The 16,484-nt window shown below is 39.1% G+C and overlaps 1 protein-coding gene across 1 annotated transcript in view; it reads right to left on the bottom strand.

Annotated features, from left to right (window-relative positions):
* LANCL3 (LanC like 3) overlaps nt 1-16,484 on the bottom strand; it is a 104,043-nt gene continuing 87,559 nt past the window's right edge. The window contains exons 4-5 of the mRNA XM_036742619.1: nt 15,664-15,871; nt 1-160 (exon numbers count right to left, since the gene is read on the bottom strand). Coding sequence (XP_036598514.1) covers nt 1-160; nt 15,664-15,871 — 368 coding nt within the window. The remainder of the gene's footprint in view (nt 161-15,663; nt 15,872-16,484) is intronic.

Raw genomic sequence — 16,484 nt, 5'->3', positions numbered from 1 at the left:
CTAAACAAAGACGCTGAAGAGAGGGAATTCAGCCTGGCCAGGTTGCAGCAAGTCAATCAGGAAGCACACAGTTCCGGAAAAGCCTTCATACAGACTGTAAATACTCTCCAGTACCCGGGAACCAGCTTTGAATTCTTCTGTAAACAAGAACTCTGCAAACCTGAGAGAGAAAGCAAATAAGAAAGCATCACTAGTTTGCTAGTGAGAATTTCCACATTATAAGCCTTTGGGTTATTTGTTTCATCAGCCTGGGTTGTGTAACATCCAGTGAATTCAAGTTTGACTATTTCCTTTCTTGATTTTGGGGGGTTTGCCCCATTGCCTTTGTTTCCACTTAGAGAGAATGGACTTGGAATTGGGCAAATAAAGTGACTAAAATAGCCAGGTGATTCAACGGATGTAGTCCTGGACCTGGAGTCTGGAAGACCTGAGTTCAAATCCAGTTTCAGATACTTATTAGTTGTGTAACCCTGGGCAACTCACCTAACCTCTCCTAGCCCCAGGTTCCTCATCTGTAATGTGGCGGTAGTAATAACGTCTACCTCTTTGGTTATTGTTAGTATCAAATAAGAGATTTGTAAAGCATTTTGCAAATCTTAAATATTATTAAATATTTAATTTAGTTTAAATCTTAAATATTACTATAATAATAAGGAAAGGGATCAGGGAACAAGGTACTATGAGGTTGAAGGGAACTTAATATTTCTGGGCTTAAACTTAATTGTGAAATCATTTCTTGAAAGAGTCCAAAACATTAATATAAATGCAGGCTCTGGGCAAACATATCTACTCAATAAAAATAACAAATGTTGTTATAGGACATAAGCCTTAGGACAATCAAGATTTTGCCTGTTTGGAAAGATATTTGCAAGGGGTTGCTGTTGATGATGGTGATGGTGGTGATGATGATGGTGATGATGTTATGCCTTTTGACCAGGAGTTTCCACTGCTTAGACATGTACCCTAAGGAGGTCATTGATAAAAAAGAAAAGTCCTATACAGACCAAAATATTTATAGCAGCATTTTTTTGGTTAGCAAAGAAATGGAAACAAAGTGGATGTCCATTGTTTGGAAAAATGGCTAGACAAACTGGGATATGTGAATATAACAGAATCTTCCTGTTCAAATATGAATACAGAGAAGCATAGAAAGTATTACATGAACTGATGCAATGCGAAGTAAGCAGAGCCAAGAAAACAATATGCACAATGACCATAACAATGTAAGTGAAAAGAATAAGCAACTACTACAAAAAATGGAAAATGAATGCTGTGGAGAAAAAGCATGGCCCCAAAGAAGGGAGATGAGAAGACACCTCCCCTACTCCTCTGTAGGAGCCGGGAGTTCACAGGTGTGGAACATTTTATATAACTGTCAGATTTTTTTTTCAATGCATTAATCAGTTTTGCTGATTTTTTTCCTCTTCTTCCTTTTCCTTTTCCTCAAAAATATATTTGTCTTATATGTGGCTCCTCTTTCTCACTCTGGGAGAGAGGAAGAAAAAGGAACAAGGCAATGTAGAAACAAAACATATCAAGGAAATTTTATTTTAAAAAAAGAAATTCCAGTTTATGTAACCATACTGTAGATTTAGAGGCAGAAGGGACCCCCAAGATCATCAAATCCAATCCCCTTTACTTTACTTTTGAGGAAACTGAGGCCCAGAGACATGACTTACCCAAAGTCACATAGGGAATAAGTAGCAGCACTGGGCTATGGACCCAGGTCCTATGTCTTGAAATCCAGCACTCATTCCACTACAGAATAATTAAATAACTGTTGATGTGTTTTGTGCCAAACTATCATTTTGTCAAGCAAATCTAAGTAATTTCAGTGCTTACAAAACAAGGCAGTTTGACTTTCCATGAAGACTCTTCCACCCTCAACTGAAGCAAAAAAGAAAAAAAAATCAGTAGCCAGAGTTCTATTCACACCAAATAGAAGCAAGTGAATATTATAAATGTTTCTTTTAAAAGAAATTTGTTACATTCCTCTGGGGACAGTAGTTGACAGAGAATCTCTGTTATAAGAAAATGTTCCAGGTTGTACTGTAGGTTCTATTCTTCAACAAATAGGGATGCAAGCCCTTTAAAAGAAGGCAAGTGTTGTAGCTTACCTATGGCATCAAATCTTGTTGTTGAGTCATTACAGTCATGTCTGACTCTTCATGACTCCATCTGGGATTTTCTTGGCAAAGATACTACAACGTTTGCTATTTCCTTCTCCAGCTCATTTTACAGATGAAGAAATTGAGGCAAACAGGATTAAGTAACTCAGCTAGTAACTGTCTGAAGCCGGATTTGAACTCAGCTCTTCCTAATTCCAGGCCTGGCACTTTATCTACTGTGCCACCTGGCTGCCCTTTATGGCATCAAACACCAACACCAAAGCCAGACAAGCCAGATTTCAATTTTTTTAAAGAGAAAAAACCCTATCAGTGTGAAAATGTTCCATGAGGGAGACATAATCATAATCAATTAATTCAGTAATTTATTTTTTTTTGTTCATTGCCTGGACCACTTTGCTCTGTATAAAAGAAAAGAAAAAAAGGCAATCAATATATTAGATGCTAAGAGATGATGAGAACTCTTTTCCATTTAAACAGCAGCTGCTCAGATGTCATGTTGTTTAACAATTTCACAAGGGTTTATATGAGATTCATTAGCCATTTTATCTTGTTGAAGCATTTGGACTTTCATGAAGGGTACTTAACATAAGTAAAGGCAAGACCTTTCCAGTCATTTTAGAAGACACAATGGGATTCTGTTCGAATCCTTTTCATATCATTTATTTTTTTTCATATGCCCCAGTATGCAAATGTTTAGCTGGATTATTCAGTTTCATATTAATGCTTTGTTTTTAAGGGAAGAATTTTCATCCAAGAAGGACAAAAGAAAAAGATCATAGATATTTTTTCCTTGATAACCATGACAATCTTGAGAAGCACAGATACAACAAATCATGGCAAGCAGCATTTCCATTTTCCTGATGAAGGACCAAAAGCACAGAAGAATGGAACCGGGACAAAAATCCATGTCATCTTAGACCCTTATTTATACCATTGAGTCCATTAGGCAAATATATTTAATGTTATCAGATAATACTGCATGAAGGTACAGAATTACTCATCTTCACTTCCTGGGTCCATTGTGTCTCAGAAAAAGAGGGGGCCTTCCTCATTTGCAAGGCTAATTCCCACATCTGTGGACTTGATGCTTTTCTCTTCTATTTTCATAAGTGCTTTACACCAAGAACTAGTCTCCACCTCTCTGGCTTCTTCAGTTTCTGTGATACCTTCCCCTTTGCTTACAGCTCAATGCTGACCAAATATATATGTGAAAGACCAGAATGCAGCAAAGCCAGGGGCAGACAATGTCTTTGGCCCAGGGACATAGTCTGTTCAGGTCCCTTTTCCCCTTCCACACCTTTGGAGAGGAAAGCAAAAGGGTTTGGAGTTAAAAAAACCACTGGATAGCCCTAAACTCTGCCCTTCCCTTTTTTTTTCTTCATAAAAGAAGCAACTAAATAGATGCTGACTGGGAACAGTTAGCAATTGAAAAGTTATATAGGGAATTAAAAAGATTTTCTGACTCTAAGTCAGACATGGTCTGTTGGTGACTACTAAAAAGATTTCAATACGGTAGCTAGATGGTGAAGTGGATAGAGTGCTGGGAGTCAGGAAGTCTGGAAGTCAGGAAGACTCATCTTCCTGAGTTCAAGTCTGGCCTCAAACACCTACTAGCTGTGTGACCCTGAGCAAGTCAGTTACCCCAGCTAGCCTCAGTTTCCTTATCTGTAAAATGAGCTGGAGAAGGAAATGGCAAACCGCTCCAGTATCTTTGCCAAGAAAACCCCAAATGAGGTCATGAAGAGTCAGATATGACTGAAAAATGACTAAAGGACAACACTTAGTTAACAAGGGACTTCCTCTTGGAGAGAAGACATTCATTCTATTCAAGGCTCAGAGAAATGAACAGTCCCTTATGAGAGCAAAGCCATTGAGAACTTTTTCCTAGTTCAATGACAAATTGTGATAAATTTCAAAATGAAGGGTGGCAGAAAATCCTCTGGGTTTGAAGCTGAAAGAACGATGGCAAAGTCTATTCCTCCTTTAAGGAAACGGTGGTATCTCTGCTGGGGAATTTAACTGAAGGAAGAAACTGGAAGTAGAGCAAGTCTCTATAGTATGGCCATAGGTTCGGTGCAGCTGGACCTGAAAGCACCCACAGGACTAGCAAAACAAGGCCAAGCAGTGGCCACACAAGACTAGCATGAAGCAACACTTAGCAAAGACTCCATATCTGGTGGAGATAGCACACCACGCAAGACGAGCAGAAAGCAGGCCTGATAGGAGGTCAGCCAAAAGCAAGAGTAGGAGAGGCATGTTGTTGTTTGTCCTTCATTTCAAAGACCACCAGTGACAGCAGGGGGTGATGTCTTGACTTGCACATGAATTGAATTTAAGTGAGGCAGAGTTGTGCAAAGTCATCAGCCTCATTGTCACCTCCTGAGTCATCAAAATCCAATGGTAGGATGAAAGTCAGGACGACTGGCGATGGCCCAGGATGCAGTGAATGATCTTGGTGTCTTAGATGCCTGAGCTCTAAATGCTCCATAGCACCTGTTTCAGCTGCCTTCATGGCCATTGGAACAAATTGTTCTCATCTGTCCATTCTACTGGGGAAGTCTTCACGTGCTTGGGGTGGACATACCCTAACTCATCAATGTGTCTGAGGCCTGTGCATGACCCTCAACCTGGTTTAGCCCATCTGCTAAGATGGCTTTAAGGGGTGTGACTATAGTTTCTTGGATCCACAGGTGAAAGTTGGGTAGCAGGTGGACACCAAAGGTGGATGTGCAGCCCTGAAAGGGATTTGTGAAGCCCTCACACCACAGGTGCTAGTCTTCCCTGAACACCCCATAAAACATTCCCAGAAGACCTTGGTGGCTCTATAGTGATAGGGGCTTGAGTTATTACTTCACATGTTTGTGTGTGGCCCGGTCACATTTGATTCCTACACTGTGTACACCCCTGTCTATGCATTTTGGTTGCATATATTCCCTATTTGTATTTCTCTCCATGTGTGTTCCACATGTGTGTGTATATTTACATACATATGAGTGTATATGCATATACATGTATCTGGATCCATATTCATGAGCGTACGCACATATATACTCACATATACACACATATATTTCATATATATATGTATATACCTTTGCACTCCTAGACATACTTAGAACACTGGACCTGAAGTCAGGAAGTCAAGTTCAAATCCATTTTCAAACATTTACTAGCTGTGTGATTTTTAAGCAACTTTAGTTCTGTTTGCCTCAGTTCCCTCATCTATAAATGTGGAAATATTAGCAACTACCTCCCAGGATTGTTGTGAGGATCAAATGAAATAATATTTTGAAAAGAGCTTTTCAAACCCTAAAATATTATATAAATACTAGCAATTATTGCTACATTGAAGCAGCTAGGTAGCCCAGTGAATAGAGTCCTGGAATGAGGAAGACTTGAGTTCAAATCCAGCCTCAGACATTTGCTAGCAAATCACTTAACCCTGTTTGCCTCAGTTTCCCCATTTGTAAAATGAGCTGGAGAAGGAAATGCTTTGAACCATTTTAGTATTTTTGCCAAGAAAACCTCAAATAGGGTCACGAAGAGTCAGACATGACTGAAAACGACTAAACAGCAAACACCAATATTATAGCTATGTATATACATACAATCTAGCAGGAGAAATTACATATGTGCAAATGAATGTATGTAACTATGTATGCATGTATGTATCTGGCAGGGGAGATTTGTCCTGTTCTTACAGATACTTATTAACTATTACTTACTATAAAAATGGTTCTTATTAACTAATTATTGTGATCAATGATTGAGAATAAGGGGAAAGTAAACAAATTAGAGAAAATCATATTACTTGTATGCTGTCCCATAGTACAGAAACTTCTTTCAGCATGTAGGATAAAGGGATCTAGAGCTTGATTCCAGAGAAGAAGAGGGATGGTGTGGCTCATGCGCAGAATTTGGGACAGGTGCTAAAGTTTGGGTTACTTTACTGCATTTCCAATTCTGTTGCTCACTGGGAAGACTGGAGCAAGTCTGTACAGAGACATAATTTACTAGCAAATAATAGAAGACTCTTCATTCCAATCACCATTGTGTATGAATACCTTCTTTCAAGTCAATCAACGTTGCTTTACCCTACTATCACACAACTTCTTTGGGGGACCCAGTTAAGCAGAATTCAGGAAAACTGAGAAAAATTAAGATACAAGTCCTTAGATGAATGAATAAGATTTGAAATGAATCACCATCATTACTGATTCTTATGCTATTTTCTCAAAGGACAGAAAAAGAAAAAGGAGTGGTGCCACTTAGTGCTGTTGTTCTCAAGGTATGAGATGCAAAGTGAAAAAATTTTGAATCTAGGGAGAAATCTGGGTATTTTTGGTGAGAATAAAAACATACATCAATATGATGAAATGTTGTACTATAAGAAACAGTCAATATGATGAAAGCATGGAATGAATGCCTGGAAAGACTTAAGTTAAATGATGCTGAGTAAAGTAGGTAGAACCAAGAAAACAACGTACAATGACTATAATGATGTAAATGGAAAAAAATAACAAAAAAAAACCCAGCTGCAAAATTACTATGGCCAACTTGACCCCAAAGAAAAGATATGAGAAGACATCATCCTCTTATTCCTTGCAGAGGTATGGATCCATGGGTATGAAGCATGACATATCAAGTCAGAATTGTCCAAATTTTGTTAGTTCTGCTGAATGTTTTTCCCCTTTTTTATTTTTTAAAATTCCTTATTATAAGGAAGGGATGACTTTTTTGGCAGAGCCAAGATGGTGGCTGGAAAGCAGGGACTAGCATGAGCTCCGCGCCGAGTCCCTCAAAAAACTTATAAAAAATGGCTCTGAACCAATTCTAGAACTGCAGAACCCACAAAATAGCAGAGGGAAGCAGGGCTCCAGCCCTGGATAGATCTCTGGATGAGGTCTATCCCGCATGGAGCTGGGAGCAGAGTGGAGCAGAGCAGAGCCCAGCATGAGCGGCACGGACCAACCAGACCAGGAGCTGGGCGGAGCATGCCCTAGCGCCCTGAATCAGTGAGCTGCAGCAGTTACCAGACTTCTCAACCCACAAAAACCAAAGACAACAGAGAAGGTTAGTGGGAAAAGCTGCTGGGGACAGAGTGAAAAAAGGAGTTCATGGTTCGGTTTCCGTCCCGGGGGCAGCAGAGGTGGGGCAGCTATAGAACTACAGCTGCAGTTGCCTCCGGCCCGAGGCCCACCTGGTGGAGAATCAGAGCAGGAGTGAAGAGCCTGCTGAAGATCTAAGTCCAGTCCGGGTTGGGGGTCCTTGGGGAAGGACGAGTGCTGGTGTGGCAGAGCTGGTACATCCCCCCAAGCTTGGAACATAGAACTCTTTACTCTACAAGCAGTCATACTCTACTGAAAAACTCAGGGGTCAAGTTAGTTGGCTGGGAATATGGCCAGGCAGCAAAAACACACCCAGATTCAGTCTCAGACTTTGGATTCTTTCTTTGGTGACAAAGAAGACCAAAACATACAGCCAGAAGAAGTCAAAGTCAAAGAGTCTACAACAAAAGCCTCCATGAAAAACATGAACTGGTCTCAGGCCATGGAAGAGCTCAAAAAGGATTTGGAAAAACAAGTTAGAGAAGTAGAGGAAAAATTGGGAAGAGAAATGAGAAGGATGTGAGAAAACCATGAAAAACAAGTCAATGACTTGCTAAAGGAGACACAAAAAAATACTGAAAAATATACTGAAGAAAAAAACACCTTAAAAAATAGACTAACTCAAACGGCAAAAGAGCTCCAAAAAGCCAAAGAGGAGAAGAATGCCTTGAAAGGCAGAATTAGCCAAATGGAAAAGGAGGTCCAAAAGACCATTGAAGAAAATACTACCTTAAAAATTAGATTGAAGCAAGTGGAAGCTAGTGACTTGATGAGAAATCAGGATATTATAAAACAGAACCAAAGGAATGAAAAAATGGAAGACAATGTGAAATATCTCATTGGAAAAACCACTGACCTGGAAAATAGATTCAGGAGAGATAATTTAAAAATTATTGGACTACCTGAAAGCCATGATCAAAAAAAGAGCCTAGATATCAATTTCAAGAAATTATCAAGGAGAACTGCCCTGATATTCTAGAGCCACAGGGCAAAATAGAAATTGAAAGAATCCATCGATCGCCTCTTCAAATAGATCCCAAAAAGAAATCTCCTAGGAATATTGTTGCCAAATTCCAGAGCTCCCAGATCAAGGAGAAAATACTGCAAGCAGCCAGAAAGAAACAATTTGAGTATTGTGGGAACCCAATCAGAATAACCCAAGATCTGGCAGCTTCTACATTAAGAGATCGAAGGGCTTAGAATATGATATTCCGGAGGTCAATGGAACTAGGATTAAAACCAAGAATCACCTACCCAGCAAAACTGAGTATCATGCTCCAAGGCAAAATATGGATTTTCAATAAAATAGAGGACTTTCAAGCTTTCTCAGTGAAAAGACTAGAGTTGAATAGAAAATTTGACTTTCAAACACAAGAATCAAGAGAAGCATGAAAAGATAATCAAGAAAAAGAACAAGAAAAAGAAATTGCAAGGGACTTACTAAAGTTGAACTGTTTTGTTTACATTCCTACATGGAAAGATGATGTGTATGATTCATGAGACCTCAGTATTAGGGTAGCTAAAGGGAATATGCATATATAGCTATGTTTATGTATATATATATGTATATGTGACTGTGTACGTATGTATATATGTATGTATATATAGAGAGAGAGAGAGAAAGAGAGAGAGTGGGCACAGGGTGAGTTGAAGACGAAGGGAAGATATCTAAAAGAAATAAAATCAAATTAAGGGATGAGAGGGATATAGTGAGAGAGGGAGATAGGGAGAGATAGAATGGGGTGGATTATCTTGCATAAAGGTGGCAAAAGGAAGCAGTTCCGTGGGAGGAGGGGAGAGGGCAGGTGAGGGGGGAATGAGTGAATCTTGCTCTCATCATATTTGACCTGAGGAGGGAATACCATACATACTCAATTGGGTATCTTACCCCACAGGAAAGAAGAAGGAAGAAGATAAAAAAAGGGGATACGATAGAAGGGAGGGCAGATGGGGGTGGGGGTAATCAAAAACAAACACTTTCGAAAGGGGACAGGGTCAAGGGAGAAAATTCAATAACGGGGGATAGGTTAGGAAGGAGCAAAATATAGTTAGTCTTTCACAACATGAATATTGTGGAAGGGTTATACATAATGATATACATGTGGTCTATGTTGAATTGCTTGACTTCTTAGGGAGGGTGAGCAGGAAGGGAAGAGGGGAGAGAATTTGGAACTCAAAATTTTAAAAACAGATGTTCAAAAACAAAAAAAAAAGGTTTTTCATGCAACTAGAAAATAAGATACACAGGCAATGGGGTGTAGAAATTTATCTTGCCCTACAAGAAAGGAAGGGAAAAGGGGATGGGAGGGGAGTGGGGTGACAGAAGGGAGGGCTGACTGGGGAACAGGGCAACCAGAATATACGCCATCTTGGAGTGGGGGAGGGTAGAAATGGGGAGAAAATTTGTAATTCAAACTCTCGTGAAAATCAATGCTGAAAACTAAATATATTAAATAAAAAAAATTCAATTAAATTTAAAAAAATTCCTTATAAGAAAGGGATGACTCTTTTGGGGGAAAGGTAAGAAGAGTATGAACAGCAGTTAATATAAAACCAAAAATTTATCAATAAAACATACATTAAAAAAGTAAACAGAAGATAGTTATCAGTTGCATTACTCACAGACGGTTTGCAAAACAAAGCTAGAAGTCATGCCTCTGATCCAGAGAGCAAATAATGAAACAAACTTCCCTTCTCACTGCAAGGAGGGAAACTATTAAGATAGATAATTGTAACCATGGTCGGATTCAGTCCCTGTATGGTATGTGTTTTCTCAGTTGGTTGTTAGAGGGAAGCTTAGTCTCAAGTTGGGAGAGATTTTTTTTTCAGTTTTTTTTTTGGTCTTTTTCCTAGAAATGATTGTGATGTGGTGGGTGGGGGGGGGGGAGTATTATGAAACATTTTTGATGATCTGCTCTTTTCTTCTTTCAAAAGTTTTAGTTATTTTTATCAATACATTTTGTTTCATTATCACATTTGTTTCTAAAAATATTTCTCTTCTATGTCCTACCTACCGAGACATCCCTTGTAACAAAGATTTAGTAAAAGAAAAAAAAAGCAAGCAAAATAACCAACACATGATTAGCAGGAAAGATGTGCAATATGTCTCAACCTCAGCAATGAACAGAAGGAGGTTTTGTTTTTCCAATTCTTTGCTACCAGGTGTGTTCATTGTAATCACATAGCATTCCCTTTTTATTGTGTGTGTGTGTGTCAGTCATTGTGTATATAGTAAAACTCTTTTAAAAGTTAGGTTTCTATAAATCAGGGGAATTGGCACAGGGAAAAATTGAACAAACAGCAGGTTGTACCCATGTGTACCATTAAGGCCTTTGACTAAAGGGGCAGCTGATAGGATTAATAAACAAATAGGGGATTTTATTGTTGTTTCTTCATTAACAGCTGGGAATGATATCTAGAGCTCTGTGGTAGAGAAGGCCTTCTGCCTTTGTGGGGAAGAAGGGGAACCTCGAATGCAGATTAGGAAAACCTTGAGAAAAAACTGGGCAAGACCTGAAGTTGTGACATTAAAGCAGCAGAGAACGTCTACAGACCACTCCTTTGACCTTTTGGCTTCTACCTAAAAGAACACTGACAGACAGACAAACACTGTCCATTGAAAAGTCTGCTTTACTTTGATTTCTGAAACACTCATTCTCAAATATCATTCTTCTTTAACTGAATGCTCCTACAAACAACACAGAACAATTATATGTTAGAAAAAAAAACCACCTCCCAAAAAATGCCTCCCTCTTTTTTTATTTCTTTTCCACCTTCCTTACAATGGAACATGCCTTCTCCACACTGCAGCTCTGGATATAAGGTCTTTTCTGAGGTTTATTCCTGTCTGTGTGACCTTTAGATGAGAAAAGGTCTTGCCACTTTAATTCATTTCTGTGTGCTACCTACTACTGTACTACGGGACTGACAACATTTGATTGACCAACATGAAATAGTAACCACAGGGCAGCTGTTAGTGTGGACCCAAAGGACAAAATCTGACTGCTGTGATGTGAAGCTTTCCTGACAGTGTCTTCATGGATATTAGGTGTTAAATGAATATGAGATGGAGCTAATTTTTCTGTCTAAATGAAAGGTTCCCACCAAACAAGTGCTATAAACCCCAGGGATGCCTAATGCAGTAAAACCTTGGTTATTTGACACTCTTTGGGGGAGGGGGACATAATTCTGAGAAGCTGAATTTCCTAGATCTGAGGTATCAAACATGTGGCCCACAACATGTGACCTAACCCACATTAAAATGTAGTTCTTATCTGATTCAAATGCATTGATCTATTAATCACATATATGTATTTTATATATGTATATGTAATATATGTATATGTAATATGTATATGTAATATATGTATATATGTGGTTTTCTAGTGCAGCTAACTGGTGCAGTGGATAGCAGGGCCAGGCCTGGAGTCCAGAAGACCTGAGTTCAAATATGACCTCAGACATTTACTAGCTGTGTGACCCTGCTTAAGTCACTTAACCCTGTTTGTCTCAGTTTCCTCATTTGTAAAATGAGCTGGAGGAGGAAATGGCCAAAGCAGCATCTTTGCCAGGAAAACTCTAAATGGAGTTACGAAGAGTTGGATAAGATTAAAAAATGACAGAACAACATTCGATTTGCCAAATCAATATGCAGCCTGATGGGATCTTTATGATCTAGGGGCCCATATTTTTGAGTTCTCAATAACTGAGAGATATTACTCACCAAAAAATGGTTTTTGTTACTTTTTTTAAAGCTATTTGAGATGAAAGTATATATATATATATATATATATATGTATATATATATGTATATGTATATGTATATATATATACACACACATATATACGTGTGTATGTATATATATGTGTGTATATACATATATGTATATATGTGTGTGTGTGTGTGTGTGTATATATATATATATATATATATATATATACTTCTCTGACTTAAAGCTGATATTGAACACAATTTCAACCTTTCAGGATGATTCAGGATCATTATTACGAACATCTGTTATTGAACTATCTCATACTGCTGCTCTCAGGACCTATAGAAGTCTAGAACTATTTACCAAATGGTCCAGGAGTACTGTGCTTTTTGAGTTATTGGGTCTAATTTTTGTGTCTCCTGTTGTTATTGTTCATCCTTCATTTTCGAAGAGGACCAATAACATCACTAGGTTGATGTCTTAACTTACAAGTGCATTGGATTTAAATGAGGCAGAGCTTCACAGAGTCAATGGCCTCAACTCTCTCCTCCATAGACATCGGAGTCCAGTGGCAAGATGTAAGTCAAGACGACTGGCAATGACCCAGGAAACAGTGTGAGACCTTGGCCTTTTTAAGCTAAGGTCTTTCCCAGGTCTCAGTTTGTCTGAGGGAATGCCCATTCAGTGATTAAGGGCTAGGTGACGGTGTTTGTTCTTCATTCTCAAAGAGGACTGTGACGTCAAGGAGGTAATGCTATGACACATAAGTGAATTAGATTTAAGTGAGGGAGGGCTGTGCAAAGTCACCAGCCTCACATTCTCCTCCAGGGCCATCTGAGTCCGGTGGCAAGATACAGATCAGGACAACTGGAGATGGCCCAGAATGTAGTGGGAGATTTTGGCCTTTTTAAGCTAAGGTCTTTAACAGGTCTCAGTTTGACTGAGGCAACACCCATTCGGTGATTAAGGACTAGGTAAGAATTGAGACAAAAGATGGCTACTTTGCTATCACAAAAGAATAAGTCTGGGAAGGAAAGTCTCAGAGTTTTTGGCCAGAACAGAAAGTAATTGCTATTTAAAGACGGAGATTAATACTTCTAGGGAGCAACATATTCTGTCTGACCGTATCTTTAGGTTAGCTTGTGGTTCTCTATGACAAGCACTCCTACACAATGATCTAATAAACTTTTCCAAAGGAAACTGGAATTACACATTTCATTTATTTTCTCAGGAGACCATGGTTCCTTTCCAGTGATGGATGCTATTAAGTCATGAGCCAAGAGAGACTCCACCGTCTCAATGACATCTTTCTCACAAACCTTAATGGGAACAGATATGTGTGAATCATCATGAATACATCACTGAATACATCGATGACCCTGAAAGTACCTTCAAGACCTAAGATCACAAGTATACTCAAGGCCACTGTTTCACCGTGCTGAGATAAGGCCACAATTCTTTTGCCATATGATACTGTATACCATACTTCAGGGCTTAATTAATGCTACCACTAGATGCCCATCAGAGCCACAACTAGGAATTTTTATACCTGGAGCAAGTATCACAAACTCCTGAGGCAAGAGGCAGGTGGAGAAGTAGGGTGGAGGAGGATCTTGCTTCTTCCTGCCTGCCTGGTAGCTTCTTATTTTAACTAATTATTGTTGCTAATTAACTTTTAAGTTCTGTCATTTCTGTTCTGCTGAAAGACTAAAGTGTTATCAGAACCTATAAGTGTGGCATACATCCAATTCAGTGTCCTGGGACAAAGCTCTGATTGCCCTACCCCAGTTACAGAATCAGTACCCATGTGAAAGTTATGCAAAATTACACATAAGAGAGCACTTAATTCTTCCCAAGTGCATTTACTAGTGTTATATATTTAAACTTCCTCTGAATCTTACTCTAATGCCATTTACTAGTTCGTAGGTAACCTTGGGCTTTCCAAGCACAGCACAAGTTTAAGACTTCAAAGAAGAGCTTTGTTATAGGCTATGTGACTTCTGAGGACCAGTCAAGCTAAGTTCATAAAGGCCAGGTTGGCTATAGAGTGATAAATTTGTCAGTCACAAAAATTCTCAATGATTGTCAACCAAGTTGTAGAGAGTTGACAATCCATTGTTGGAAGGAAGTCATACCCACACTTAATGAAATAATAGATTTCTGAAGTATGAAAAGACATAAATCCTGAAAAATGACATCTGGACCATAAGATGCCACCATGTGGTCTAGGCAGGCCTCCTGTGGCTCAATGGGCATCTTAGCTGCCTTGCCTAAAGTAGTCTTGCTTCCTTCCACCTACCTTCCCTCTTATTTTTGCATGTGTAATAAGCTTGGGTCTGCAGAACACATAATGCACTTCAGGACAAATATGTCAAATAATAACAGCTATCATTTATATTGCACTTTAAGATTTGCAAAGCAATTAACAAATATTCTTTCATTTTATACTCATGACAACCCTGGGAGGTAGGTGTTATTATTATAGCCTTTTATAGATAAAGAAACTGAGATAGAAAGAAGTTAAATGACTTATTCAGGGTCACACAGCTAGTACAATGTCTGAGGCTGGATTTGAACTTTTCCTCCTAACTCCAGGGTCAGCACTCCATCATGTGCATGACCTACCTGCCTCAGAGTGAGGATTAGAGGTTTCCTTTTGAGAAAAATACATGGACTTTGAACTTGGGACTTGGACTTTGGAATATCTACCTTGGATGCTTGCATGTTTTTTTCTGCTTATTTTCCAGTTCTCAACTATGCTATAGATATTGCCAAATGGATGACTTCTGGTTAGATGAGATGTTTCTATACTTATCACCCAAAGATCATGATCAAAGATAGAGAATAAGGGGAAAATATATAATTGAGACAAAACCATGGTATTTGTATGATGTAAGTAAAGAAGGGATCTCTTTTAGCTTGTATGATAGAAGGCTCTAGATTCTGCGTATAAAGAGGGGTGGTGGGTCAGCTAAGTGGAGAAGTGAATAGAGCACTGGCCCTGGAGTCAGGAGGACCTAAGTTCAAATCCAGCCTCAGACACTAGCTGTGTGACCTTGGGCAAGTCACTTAACCCCAATTGCCTTGCCTTCCCCCTTTCCAAAAAAAGGGGGGTGGTGTGGTTTAGTTGGCAGAATTTAGGGCTTGGATGCTAAAGTTTTAGTTACTTTCCAAATTTCCCATTCTGAATTCCCAATTCTGCTACTCACTAAGGGGACTGGAAGAAGTCTGGAAACACTTTTACAGCAAGAGTAACAAACATATGGATGTTTTGCTAGGACAGATAATAGGGATGAAAAACATGAATGGGTTCAAAAGCATTTGACATACTCATAGACCTTTAAATATTTATAATGACAAGTTTTAGGGTACATTTGTAAACCCTGATAGAAAAAAAAATTAACTTTTTCCCCAAGTCCATTCAAAAGAGATAATATAGTACCAGATGGCTTGTTGGTCTGACCGTTTTATTCTATAAGTGGCTTCTACCCCTCAATGTCAGATCAGACAGGATGATTATCCTCTTTCCTCATTCAGGTGTAGAGCAGATGAATGATGAAAATAGACCAATCATGCACTAGGAATCCGACGTGATAAGGGCCCCCAGCATCACTAATCCTCTGTTTCTTAAAGCGGGAAAGCTGTAGCCTAACGGTTCTACAATGGGACAGACACAATTAGAAAGAGGTGTAATTCTTTGGAGATACGGCTGACCTTTGCGCTCTGTAGATATATTTGGAGTTTCCAGTCAGCCTGTATAACAGGAGGAATACGTAGGCACTGCCAGCCACACCATGGCAGATCCCAGGTCCTTTCTTCAACAGGCCCTTTCGCCACGTGAGCTCCCCACACCGGATACAAGTGTCCAGATACTGAGGTTTCTTGGAAATCAGGTATGCTTTGGCAAACAGATAGGCAATTCCTGTAAAAATATCAAAGGCATCCAAGTTGGCATCTGTCAGTTGACGCAAGGGGGCATACTTTTCAATTTATAAATGAGATTTATCTTCTCACCTGTGAGATTTATTTCAAATTGTTAACGATTCTATTTGGGTACCCTTTGGGGAAAATAGGACTGGAAATATTAGATTGGGATAATGCCCTTAATTTATAAGTGGACCAATATTTCCTATGGATATAGATAAATAATCTGTTGCAAATTTGAGTAATTGGCAGTGACTGAATGTTTGCACAGCTTAACTTTCTCTCACAATGTCAAAATGCACAATGTCTAAATGCTGCTATTACACAACATTTGTTAAATTAAAATCAGGAAAACCACTAAAAACCAACAAGACAACAGGCCCTTTGGAAGCCTGAACTGGGCAGCTGTGGAACTGCTTCTGCTCTCCCTCCTCCCATGGTCTTCCTGCATTGTTTCTGGGAGGAGACATTGATTTCAACATAAATCCATTTGATCAATAAAACATCAAGTAAGAAAGTGAGACAAGAAATGAACCAAGAAGACAAGTAACCTGGACTAAAGGTGCAGAGGCTCTAGCTTCTAAACTAAAGGTTACAAGATTAGGGGCCTT

This window comes from Trichosurus vulpecula, chromosome 2, assembly GCF_011100635.1.
Source record: "Trichosurus vulpecula isolate mTriVul1 chromosome 2, mTriVul1.pri, whole genome shotgun sequence".
Taxonomy (NCBI): Eukaryota; Metazoa; Chordata; class Mammalia; order Diprotodontia; family Phalangeridae; genus Trichosurus; species Trichosurus vulpecula.
The sequence above is the reverse complement of the archived record's forward strand: the minus strand, read 5'-3'. Positions and strand labels throughout refer to the sequence as shown.